At 37.9% G+C, this 12,907-nt stretch overlaps 1 protein-coding gene across 1 annotated transcript in view; it reads right to left on the reverse strand.

The window, feature by feature from the left end:
- Positions 1–5,998: 5,998 nt before the first annotated feature.
- The window catches only part of KIAA1755 (KIAA1755 ortholog), a 45,397-nt gene continuing 38,488 nt past the window's right edge, over positions 5,999–12,907 (reverse strand). Inside the window, exons 16-20 of the mRNA XM_075846805.1 lie at positions 8,868–9,038; positions 7,962–8,139; positions 7,241–7,354; positions 6,868–7,110; positions 5,999–6,333 (exon numbers count right to left, since the gene is read on the reverse strand). Of these exons, the coding sequence (XP_075702920.1) occupies positions 6,179–6,333; positions 6,868–7,110; positions 7,241–7,354; positions 7,962–8,139; positions 8,868–9,038 (861 nt within the window). The 3' untranslated portion in view covers positions 5,999–6,178. The remainder of the gene's footprint in view (positions 6,334–6,867; positions 7,111–7,240; positions 7,355–7,961; positions 8,140–8,867; positions 9,039–12,907) is intronic.

Here is a 12,907-nt window from a genome sequence, read left to right on the forward strand (position 1 = left end):
GTATAGTACTATTATATTCAGAAGTACAGTGTATAGTACCATTATATTCAGGGCACAGTGAATAGTACTATTATATTCAGGAGTACAGTGTATAGTACTATTATATTCAGGAGCACAGTGTATAGTACTATTATATTCAGCGGCACAGTGTATAGTACTATTATATTCAGAAGTACAGTGTATAGTACCATGATATTCAGGGCACAGTGTATAGTACTATTATATTCAGGAGCACAGTGTATAGTACTCTTATAATCAGGGGCACAGTGTATAGTACTATTATATGCAGGAGCACAGTGTATAGTACCATTATATTCAGAAGTACAGTGTATAGTAGTATTATATTCAGCAGCACAGTGTATAGTACTATTATATTCAGGGGCACAGTGTATAGTACTATTATATTCAGGGGCGCAGTGTATAGTACTATTATATTCAGGAGCACAGTGTATAGTACTATTATATTCAGGAGCACAGTGTATAGTACTATTATATTCAGGAGCACAGTGTATAGTACTATTGTATTCAGGAGTACATTATATTATACCATTATATTCAGGAGTACAGTGTATAGTACTATTGTATTCAGGAGCACAGTGTATAGTACTATTATATTCAGGAGTACAGTGTATAGTACTATTATATTCAGGGGTGCAGTGTATAGTACTATTATATTCAGGAGTACAGTGTATAGTACTATTATATTCAGGGGCACAGTGTATAGTACCATTATATTCAGGAGTACAGTGTATAGTACTATTATATTCAGGAGCACAGTGTATAGTACTATTATATTCATGAGCACAGTGTATAGTACTATTATATTCAGGGGTACAGTGTATAATACTATTATATTCAGGAGTACAGTGTATAGTACTTTTATATTCAGGAGTACAGTGTATAGTACTATTATTCAGGAGTACAGTGTATAGTACTATTATATTCAGGGGCGCAGTGTATAGTACTATTATATTCAGAAGTACAGTTTATAATACTATTATATTCAGGCAGGAGTATAGTACTATTATATTCAGGAGTACAGTGTATAGTACTATTATATTCAGGAGCACAGTGTATAGTACTATTATAATCAGGGGCACAGTGTATAGTACTATTATATTCAGGAGCATAGTGTATCGTACTATTAGATTCAGTGGCACAGTGTATAGTACTATTATATTCAGAAGTACAGTGTATAGTACAATTATATTCAGCAGCACAGTGTATAGTACTATTATATTCAGGAGCACAGTGTATAGTACTATTATATTCAGGAGCACAGTGTAAAGTACTATTATATTCAGGAGTACAGTGTATCGTACTATTATATTCAGGAGCACAGTGTATAGTACTATTGTATTCAGGAGTGCAGTGTATAGTACCATTATATTCAGGAGTACAGTGTATAGTACTATTATATTCAGGAGCACAGTGTATAGTACTATTATATTCAGGAGCACAGTGTATAGTACTATTATATTCAGGGGTACAGTGTATAATACTATTATATTCAGGAGTACAGTGTATAGTACTTTTATATTCAGGAGTACAGTGTATAGTACTATTATTCAGGAGTACAGTGTATAGTACTATTATATTCAGGGGCGCAGTGTATAGTACTATTATATTCAGAAGTACAGTTTATAATACTATTATATTCAGGCAGGAGTATAGTACTATTATATTCAGGAGCACAGTGTATAGTATTATTATATTCAGGAGTACAGTGTATAGTACTATTATATTCAGGAGCACAGTGTATAGTACTATTATAATCAGGGGCACAGTGTATAGTACTATTATATTCAGGAGCATAGTGTATCGTACTATTAGATTCAGTGGCACAGTGTATAGTACTATTATATTCAGAAGTACAGTGTATAGTACAATTATATTCAGCAGCACAGTGTATAGTACTATTATATTCAGGAGCACAGTGTATAGTACTATTATATTCAGGGGTACAGTGTATAGTACTATTATATTCAGGGGCACAGTGTATAGTACTATTATATTCAGGAGCACAGTGTATAATACTATTATATTCAGGAGTACAGTGTATAGTACTATTATATTCAGGAGTACAGTGTATAGTACTATTATATTCAGGAGTACAGTGTATAGTACTATTATATTCAGGAGCACAGTGTATAATACTATTATATTCAGGAGTACAGTGTATAGTACTATTATATTCAGGAGCACAGTGTATAGTACTATTATATTCAGGAGCACAGTGTAAAGTACTATTATATTCAGGAGTACAGTGTATAGTACTATTATATTCAGGAGCACAGTGTATAGTACTATTATATTCAGTGGCACAGTGTATAGTACTATTATTTTCAGGGGGGCAGTGTATAGTACTATCATATTCAGGAGCACAGTGTATAGTACTATTATATTCAGGGGCACAGTTTATGATTCTATTATATTTAGAAGCATAGAGTGTGGCATCATGAGAAATGTAATCTTCATTTATAGGTGCGGAAATGTTGGAAAAGTGAGGAGCTGAAGATATCTGAGCTGCAAACTGCAGAAATGGGCCGAGCCCGGAAGAAGTCTTGACCGGATGGAGAAAAAAAAGAGAAATAGAACGAAAAAGAATCTGAGACATCACCTGTGAGACACTCAATGTAAATTTTTATTCTCCCTGTGACTGATTAGTACTGTCGTCGCTGTATGATTTGCAGCGAGATGACAGCATTCTTTTATTTTAAATAGCAACTCCCATCATAACCTAACCGTTGTTTAGGCTATACTGGGAGCTATTGTTTTATGTCGTATCAATTTATACAGCAGGGGTTAAACTGAATTTTCAAATGATCTCTGTACTGAACTGTATTTGTTCTGGTGCTGTATATATCTACTGAGCTCGGTTTTGTTGCTGCATAAATGAACTGAGCTTGGTTCTGGGTCTGTATATTTGTACTGAGCTTGATTCTGGGTCTGTATATATTTACATTCTCTTAAGGTAAAAGTAGATGTTAAAATCTACTTTTACCTTAAGAGAAGGTAAATATATACAGTAAAAAGTAAACCCAAAAAACCATTGAGGAATCTCAGTTTTTTCCAATTCACCCATTATATGGTACTTTAAATGGTGCCAATAAAAACTACAACTCGTCCCGCAAAAAAATAATCCTTCATACACCACTCCATTGACGCAAAAATAAAAGTTATAAAGCTCCTGACCTCTTTAGTGTCTCAAAGTATTGTGCTTTTTCTCTTCTATATGGCTCATTCTGCTTTTACAGCTAATTCAAAACCGTGCCAGATCTGTGTCCGCCTAAACAGAAATCTGCAAATATATGGTACAGCGTCTTCAAAGTTCTGTCTTCAGAGTTTGGGGGGGGGGGGGCAAGACTTGAAAAAGTTCCCGGGGCCCTTGGTACCCTTAATCCGCCCCTGCACCCACCTACCATGTGCCATTTATAACACTGATGTCTTCTTTTGTGGCAGAGGGACTTTTGGGATCCCTTTGGCACCAGTGCACCAATTGCAATTGCTACCTCTGCACCAGCCCTATACCTATGCTCCTCTATATAAAGGCTTCAATGTTAGAGATAAAATATACAGTACAGGATAGATAGGATAAGGTTTGACAGCCCAATTGCTTCTCCATCATGTAAAGTAGTTGAAGAAATGAAATACATTATGTATATGATCTTGGTCTGTTCTTACAGCAATACATTATATTATGTCCTTCGTGTCATTGTTAAATGTCCTACTGACTGGGGCCGTAGATCAGCTTCTTGGCTGACGGGAAAAAAAAAATGATCATTGGTCTAAAGGCACCCACTCTGTCGTGTCTGAATACAGAATGGCAATGTATAGATTGCATCCCAGTGGAATTTTTGTAAATGATGTTAAAAAAATCCCAGTTAAAATCTCATTGGTCTAAATTAGTATAATATGGTAAAATTAAGGGTTGCTAGGGAAATTCAATAGCCACATACTTATTGAGTCTATTGATAGTCTCCTACTGCCCTAAATAGCAGTCTGTAAACTGGGTGATGGTGTGGAATACAGATTATTTAGATAATGGTGGGGAATTGTGATTATTAGGGTAATTGTGGAGAATGGAAATTATTCAGGGTAAAGGTGGAGAATGGAGATTATTCAGGGTAATGGTGGAGAATGCGGATTATTCACAGTCATGGTGGAAGATGGAAATTATTGAGGGTGATCGTGGAGAATGGAGATTATTCTGGGTATTGATGGATAATGAAAATTATTCACGATATGATGGAGAATGGAAATTATTTAGAGTATGGTGGAGAATTGAGATTATTTAGGGTAATGGTGGAGAATGTCAATTATTAATGTTCAAAGTGGAGATTGGACATTATTTAGGGTCATGGTGGAGAATGCAGATTATTAAGGGTCATGGTGGAGAATGAAGATTTTTCAGGGTATGGTGGAGAATGCAGATTATTCAGGGTCATGGTGGAGAATGCAGATTATTCAGGGTCATGGTGAAAAATGTAGATTATTTTGGGTCATTGTGGAGAATGAAGATTTTTCAGGGTCATAGTGAAGAATGGAGATTATTCAGGGTCATGGTAAAGAATAGAGATTATTCTGGGTCATGTGTAGAACTTGAAATACTCTGCAGCCATACGTATGTATAATTGGTTTTGGCTAGGGGATACATACCATATTTTTCATGGCCACTGAGTCTCTAAACTGTTTTCATCCCATGGGTTCAAAATTATTAAAAATACCCTTGACGTCTTGATGACCAGACACATTTTAGTCATTTTTGCTATAGGAAATGAAATCACAGGATGCTGCAACATAGCGGCAAGTCATGTAAGTGTAGATTTTGGAAGTCTAGACAGTGTTGACAGTAGTTAAGACACGCTGCAAAATTACATAAATTATTATTTGACTTCGGTCATGCTGCCTCTATACAATAACTTTTAGGGTATGTTCACACGGCCTATTTTCAGACGTAATTCGGGCGTTTTATGCCTCGAATTACGCCTGAAAAAAACGTCTAATACGTCTACAAACATCTGCCCATTGCTTGCAATTAGTTTTACGATATTCTGTTCCCACGAGGTGTATTTTTATGCGTCGCTGTCAAAAGACGGCGTGTAAAAAGATGCCCGCGTCAAAGAAGTGCATGTCACTTCATGGGACGTTTTTGGAGCCGTTTTTCATTGACTCCACTGAAAAACAGCTCCAATAACATCCGTAAAATACGCAGCGAAAAACGCAAGTAGTTACAAAAACGTCTGAAAATCAGGAGCTGTTTTCAGGCTCCGTAATTTCAGACGTATTTTTCTACTGCGTAACTAATGCCTTAAAGTAAATCATACACCTTATAATAACCATCCAAAATGATCAATACTGGTATTAGTGGGATATGTAAAAATCAGTCAGTCAGTGTATAGAGTCATCTCCTGACTGCAAAATGACATGAACATTTAGAGATTCCCTGATCAACCTGAGGGGCCAAACCACGGCATATTCTTTTCTTTAGCCAACTACAGAATACATTATTTTCAATCCTGGTGCTTGACGCTTGCCTTTCATTGTAGGTGCGGACGGACTTAAATAAAGCCTGATTTAATCATGCTTCTCCACCAAACCATCTACTATTAAATAGAGATCTAATGATAAAAGGAGTGACCCACCTGAAAGATCTGCCTGTCGTAGTTCCTGAAGTTGGCTCCTGGGAAGTGAATTTGGAAGTCTGTTACAAATTTTAAACTCTTCTCCCTTAATAGATGGTTAGTGGATACACATAACATACACATTGTATAATGCCAGTAGATATCATCATCATAAGTTCAGCTTTACGCGAATGAGACAAGCATGGTTTTATAGGCATGAAATAAAGATAATGTAAGACATAACTAGAGATGGAATGAGCCGCATTGTAAGAAAATAAAGAAATGTAGTCAAGCCCCATTGTGACAAAATGGGCATATAATACACAATAATACACATTCTTTGTATCTTGATTTGTACTTTTAATAAATGACCATCAGAGTCTGCAGTTTCCTCCAACACAATAAAGGATATTTGGTATAATGGTCCTATGCCATTTGACATTAAAATATTTGAATGTCCACTAGAATGTAATATATTTATTTACATATATAAATGAAGGGAACATAAATATAGATATTTTATTAAGTAGACAAGTTTGTGTAGATTCTGTGTCTCACGGGATGCTTTTTTCCGGGGGCTTGTCTATAACATGTAGGGGGCGCCAGCACTCCAAGGGATAACATGTATTTATATGGGTCACAGGTATATGGCTTGACTCTGGTGAGCTAAATCCACTAACGCTTCCTTCTGAAGAACCAGAACTGGCAGCTGAAATAAAGAGGGAAGAAAAATGAGAACATGTTAAAAGAATCATACATCTACACCATATGGCACTTCGTATAGTAAACTTGTATAAAATGGGGATGGCACAATATTTGGAGGGTTCCATTAAAAAGGTAATGTAGGTGAAGAATCTGAAAAGAATGAATCCCCGCAAAGCCAGGAATCTGGGATATGGGAAATAAAGTTTGGCCTTGTTGAGTTTTAGCAGACATGAATTAATGTATGTGTATTGTCAGCCTGAAGCTACGGCTACATGATTGACTTTGTTACTACAATGTAGCACCACCACATGTTGTGGTGGGCTTTATACATTTTCCATCACTGTGAGTTGCTGATTAGCAGGATCAATGGTTCAACCTTGGATCATTGTTACTCAGGTAAACCATTACCTAGTATTTTTCCCAGGCATTATTTGACAATTTCCATATTGAAATTGGGTATGCCAGGGTTAAATATACCATAGGGTCTATTTACAGTGTCTCCCTGGATGGTTTTTGTATTCCTTTACTTTAGACTTACTTAGGAAAACACTGGGTTCCTTATCATGGGAGGGCTCAGCCCTACAGGATCTCCATGGCGGCTCAGATCCAGGACATCCTTGTAGGGGGCTGAGAGAACCACGACCAGATGAGGTAGAAGAGCACCCTCCAAGAGACACAGCACTGCTAGCACTGCTTCGAGAGCCTACTGACATGGTGCGGAGTGGTGGAGGGGACGTTGGGAATGGTAAAGCAACAGAAGGGGTGGAATGAAGATTTTCATCTAGTGCAGGAAGAGACAAATATTAAGAAGGAGTTTATGTAACATCGAATAATTTACATTATGTTCTACACTGCTTTCACTGAATATGAAATTCACACAAATGTAAGAATCTGATTACTGATCACTGTACCTCCATTACCAGTCAAGGGGATGGCTCTACTGCAAATGGCGGCCTCACTTGGTTGGATGTCAGTGAATGGCTTGCATCCCAAACCGGAGAATGCTCTTTCCTGTCTGCGCACTTCTGCAGAAAAATTATGGAAAAACTAAGCACCTAGAGACTACAAGACGTGACAATAAGGGTCCAGTACAGGTTGTGTCCGATAAAGAATTGTTTTGTCCTGCCATGCTGTTATTCTTGAATTGTGCTTAGAGAAGTGTAATTATACTAATTGTGAAGGGAATTAAAATGTGCCTGAACTAGCTGGTGCTCTGCAAATGTGCTAGAGCGGTAGTGATACCTGGCCCAAAACACGAGGAAAGGGGAAAAAAAATCAAAGAAGGGGAAAGTCAAAGAGGCAATATTCTTAATGGTGAATTCAAATAAATAGATGTGTCAGAAGATAGCATAGGCGGGGGTTTTTACTTCAGACTCCTACAGATTCTGAACACTATAGGGCAGCAGCGCTCCACAGAATGCCAAACCCCTTTGATGTGGTACATGCACTCTAATAGGTGCCTTGACCTCTTAGTTTAGTGAATAGGTGATAAGTGGGGGTCTTTGTTTTGGAAATCAATGGTGCTCCAAATTCAAAGAACCATGCAATGTTAAAAGTCAAAAGAGCAATGTAATGTGTAAGATATGAACTTACTTACATATTACTTATGATTACCGCTGTAACAGCGTTTACCTCGATTTTTAATAGCCTGGTCCCAAAGAATCTTCTGCAGGTCCCCAGTCCAGGCCTCCTTGATATCAGGAGATGGAGCCTGAAAAGTGTATGTGTCCTCCAATTTCCTTCTTCTAAACCAGATCTCAAAACATAGTCCACTGCCTCCCAGTGTGTGAGTGAGGCCAATCTCCGAAGTCTAAGTATGTAAACAAATACAATAAAATCAAGTTTATTTAGAAATTACTTTTGATGCTAAAATTTCTGCATCAGTTTCATCGGAACATTATCACATCAAGATATTGTTGGTGCTACTATTGTCACTATAATGTGTTACTCAACAACTGCCTGATCTTAGTTCCCTCTTCTAGGTCCCTCTTCTACCCTCAAAGTCTTATTTATCTGAACTGCTGAGATTTCCAGTGTTTTTTTAGAAGACTATTTCCAGTTCAAGCCAATTAAGCAGCATTTTCATAAGCCAGGAGTCCGCAACCTCTACTGGACTATTAGTGGTACTCCATCCAGCATAGGGGATATTTCAAATGCAATCTCAAAGATGGCTCATGAATATAGTACTCTGAATTTGTGCACTGGAGTTAGCCTAGTGGGAAGACATTGGAGATTCCCACAGTGTGAGATTCCAGGTAACCAAACCCAGCATGTGCAGATCCAACTAATAATGATCACCCACAGAGATGATGATTATGTATTGACTGGGCCACTTGTCTTTAGCTTTTAGTCATAATGGCCAACAAAATTCCCATTTAAGATGATAGGGAAGTGTCCAGGTATGTGGACTAAAGAAGAAGGATTTTCTGAGATCTCTAGCGACCTTGTGAAATAACTTCTGGGATGTGAAAGTCATATAATGTTTCCAAGTGAAGTACTTATATACAGTATCTAGTGATGAGGAACAATGGACATTACCTTGAAGGACTGTTTGTACACAAAGATCTCTCTTCCTGATGCTGCCTTTTTGGTTTTGCTGAAAAGAATTAGATCCTCAAACAGAAAGACCCTTCTGAGGCACTTTCTTTTTTTATAGGAGATCACAAACTCTCCTTGACGCAGTAGTCGTCCTTGTTCCTTTAGGTTAACCTGAAATAAATGTTTAAAAAAAAGCTGACAATAAAATAAATAGAATATAGCAGTAAAATGAAACTTATCACCTAGGATCCTACAACATTGAAGTTGTCTACATTTATTCGACTAGAAGAGCTCAGTATAACAATTCAAAGAAAATGGGAAACATCTCAGCTGTCAGGTGCAGAGTATAATCTTTAGCTATATTACAAGAAATTGACTATCCATCACATAAAGTAACTGTCATGTATATAATGAAGGACTGGATGCTCACGCCTAATAATTTCACTGTCTGGTTCATGGACTGATAATCATGAAGACTGAGTTATGCAGAAAAATATAACTATACACAAAAATAATAGATCACACACAAAAAAACAGTGCGTACAATCATGGGGAGAGATGAATAGAAATATCCATCAATTTTGATGGCACTTGAGCCATTCTTGAAAATAGGGTATCAATGCACGCCCCAAGTTCCTCTTATAGCATAGCATGAATTACACATATTACTTCTTTATCTGAAATGCAACTGGTCACCCACAGCAATATTACATTTTTACTAGGCCACAAAACAAGTACAACATCAAATGACTCATAAAAAGCTTGGACGGAACTTGACCATTACTGGCCTCCTTACCCATTTCTCTCTTTGGGATGCAAACGGCATCAACTGAAGATCTTGAACCTGGCTCCTTGCTCTACAATAAATCACCAGACACCACCACCAGATTGGGTTTCTGTGCATATATATGGTAATCTATAGGCCCCATTGGTCAATCATGTGTTGAATATCTGCTTACTGACAATAAAGTCTTTGGAGATGGCTTCTGTGTGGTAACACAAGCTTTCTAAAGCTTTTATTTTTTCCAACAACCTACATGTAGCATTTGTTCTCACTTGATAAAAATTATCTACTGAATTCTAACCCTGTTCAACTGAAAGCTCCCGAAGTATAAAAGTCGAATTTTCCTAAGCTGAAGCAACCATACAACTCGAGTCTTACATATTAGTGTGTGAGATTCGATGAGTATAATAAAATACTATAAGTATGCTTCTCCTAAAGGTTATCTCCAACAGCAAGATAGATAGTTTGGGTTGTAGTTGGGTGAGTAAAACAACAATATATTAGTCAATTTTATAGATTAGTCACACATCTTAAAACCCGAGGAAATTTTGTTTTTTTCTACTATAAAGTAGTGTTCCCCAACTAGTGGCTCTAAGGCCCCTGCTTGTAGCTCCTCAGCTGTGCACTATTGTGCACCAATTACACCATGGATGACAAAGCATTATTAAACCTTGGACTGGGGTCAAAACCATACTAAGAGCAAATTAATTTTTGCTCTCGGGTCAAGCATTTAGTGGTACAGGCAGCTTAAAAAGGTTGGGAAATTCTACAATAAAGTGAGGTTATAAGAGGGCAGAGTCATACAGCCTCCATTGTATGGTTGGCGCCATTTTTAAAGAATAATTATTATGACAGCATGGATGATCTCATGACCCCCAAGCATGGGCAGCAATTCTAACTTTTCTGATAACTTAGGATTCAAACTTTTCTGACAACTTAGGTGGATTATTGGGATATTGCACCTCCCCCTTAAATGGCAATGCCATCCAGAATTTTTCATTTAGACATATAGTAGCAGTTACACTGCCCACAATAAAGTATACACACTCCATGCTCTTGCACTGCACATTTTTGTCTGTTTGGGAATCAGAATGTGTTGAAGCATGGGCAGAATCTCTGCAAAGATGTGGCACACTGCGGCAAAGAAATGGTGCTGCCAGAGGTGCTCAACTCAAAAAACTCGAGTTAGATTTGGATGGAGATTTTTCCTCCCTATCCCCTGCCCTGATCTTTCTCACCAGAGATGTCCCCTATTACTATAATGGGGTGATCGGCTTTTTGGTGAAGTCATCCAGATCTGTCAGATTTGACTATTACCTAACATATACAAACATTTCCATGACATGATCATAGTGATTGCATGTAAACGGTGATCGGAGAAGACTCAACATTAAAGAAAATAGCAGAACTTTATTTTGCTTGGGTGGTAAATTTTTTTGCTGTTCCCATCTGAACGAAATATCTCTGCATTGCTCATAACAAAATCCCAATAATTCATATCCAGTTGTCCATATGATAGAAAAGGGGGAGCTATACTTATTACTTTTCCAAATGAAAGCAATATATAGGCAATCTCATGTTATGGACACAGAGAAAATCTAGTAGCATGCTTTGCAGCTGAAGGCCAGGGCTTATGGGATTGTTCATTTCAGACAGAAACCATTCAAGCTGCAGCAGATGCTGATGTTAAGATTTAGTGACAAGTGACATGAAGTCCGTGACAGGAAGCACATTGGATACAGGTGTAGCATATTTGACACATGTAATTCAGGATGTTGATGGACAAGAGACTTTCGGAGCCATTTGTACTAGAATGAGTAGCCTGGTTACCCCCTGTTGACCTCAGTTTCTCCATCCTAAGCATGGGATTTCTTCCTATTGTAAATGATGCTCTACCACAGCAGCTTCTATATAATCCTGTACTTTGTCTACGTCCCTGTGTGATGCCTCCGATGCGCCCCAGTCCATCGCTGCGTGTATGTGATTAATCTCATTCCTCCTCCTGTCTCCCACCGCTGTGTTCCGAGCAGTTACTCTATCTGCTCAAGACGTCTGGCTCTCCCTAATGTCCCCTCTCGCACACTGGTAATCCACTTTAACTCTAATAGCCATAAATGCTTTGACGTTCTTGATATTGCATCTTTCTCGCTTAATTTCACGGGGAATTTGAAACCTGCCTGTCAGCTATCTCCTGCTATCTTTCAAGGGGCTGTGAGGAACAAATCCTGCAAAACTAAACTTTCACTCAAAAATTAAAATGAACCACAAAGCAGAAACATTTGCATGGAGGCTACGGCACAAAACTACATATTTAGAAGGCCTTTAAAAAAGTCTACGACGAAAAGGGGGTCAGGTGTCTTTTGATAGCTCTCTACAGGATACCCCATATGGCAACTGGTATGTAATGTGGTCCGGTGCTGGATGCTAGAGGAATAAGCTTTGCCATAAGGAAATGTTGGCTATGTAGCTTATTTAAAATGTTAGAGTGGGCAATATCACATACTGTATGACTATTTGGAAAGTGATTACAATTTTTCATATGGGTCATGATTTACCAATTTTTTTAAACTCAGTTTATTGAAGGAATCATATAAACACAAAAGCACGATAAACTTCTGGGCCTCCGTACAGTGGACATGCCCATTGATAATACAGAAGAGCGTGTTATGATGATAGTAAAATATCAATACATTACAAGAACATGTAACTCTTAAGTGAAATATACAGTGCGTGGCATACTTTATTATCAGAATAAACCCTATAATAATATTCGGGGCAAGCGGCATTCTAGAAGAAGAAACTATATATACAGGTCTTATAGTAATCAGCCATTAAATAATAAGGAGGAGCTCCATTCACAGCCCGCAAGTACCGAAATAGGTAAAGAGACCGTGCATCACTCTTTATATAGTAATCGCTCTAAGAGCCGTTGAAAATTCTGGACCAGAATAAGACGTAAGGTCAGACTGTCACCAACGGTGCCACACCCAGTGAAATTTTTCAGGGCATTTCCTATTAATGTAAACTATGCATTCATAAGGTATTATAGAATTTACTAGTCGAATCCACATAGATTTAGTACGGGATCGATTATTCATCCATCTAATGGCTATCACCTTTCTGGCCATAAACAGGGTCTCTCTAAGACATGTGCAAAGGTGTTTAGAGCAGAGCCCTTCCTCAACCAACCCAAACAAACAGACACCCAGGTCCAGCATCAGCGGGACATCCAATATTTGTGAGAGCAAGGTAGTGA

Source organism: Rhinoderma darwinii, chromosome 13 (genome assembly GCF_050947455.1).
Source record: "Rhinoderma darwinii isolate aRhiDar2 chromosome 13, aRhiDar2.hap1, whole genome shotgun sequence".
Classification (NCBI taxonomy): domain Eukaryota; kingdom Metazoa; phylum Chordata; class Amphibia; order Anura; family Rhinodermatidae; genus Rhinoderma; species Rhinoderma darwinii.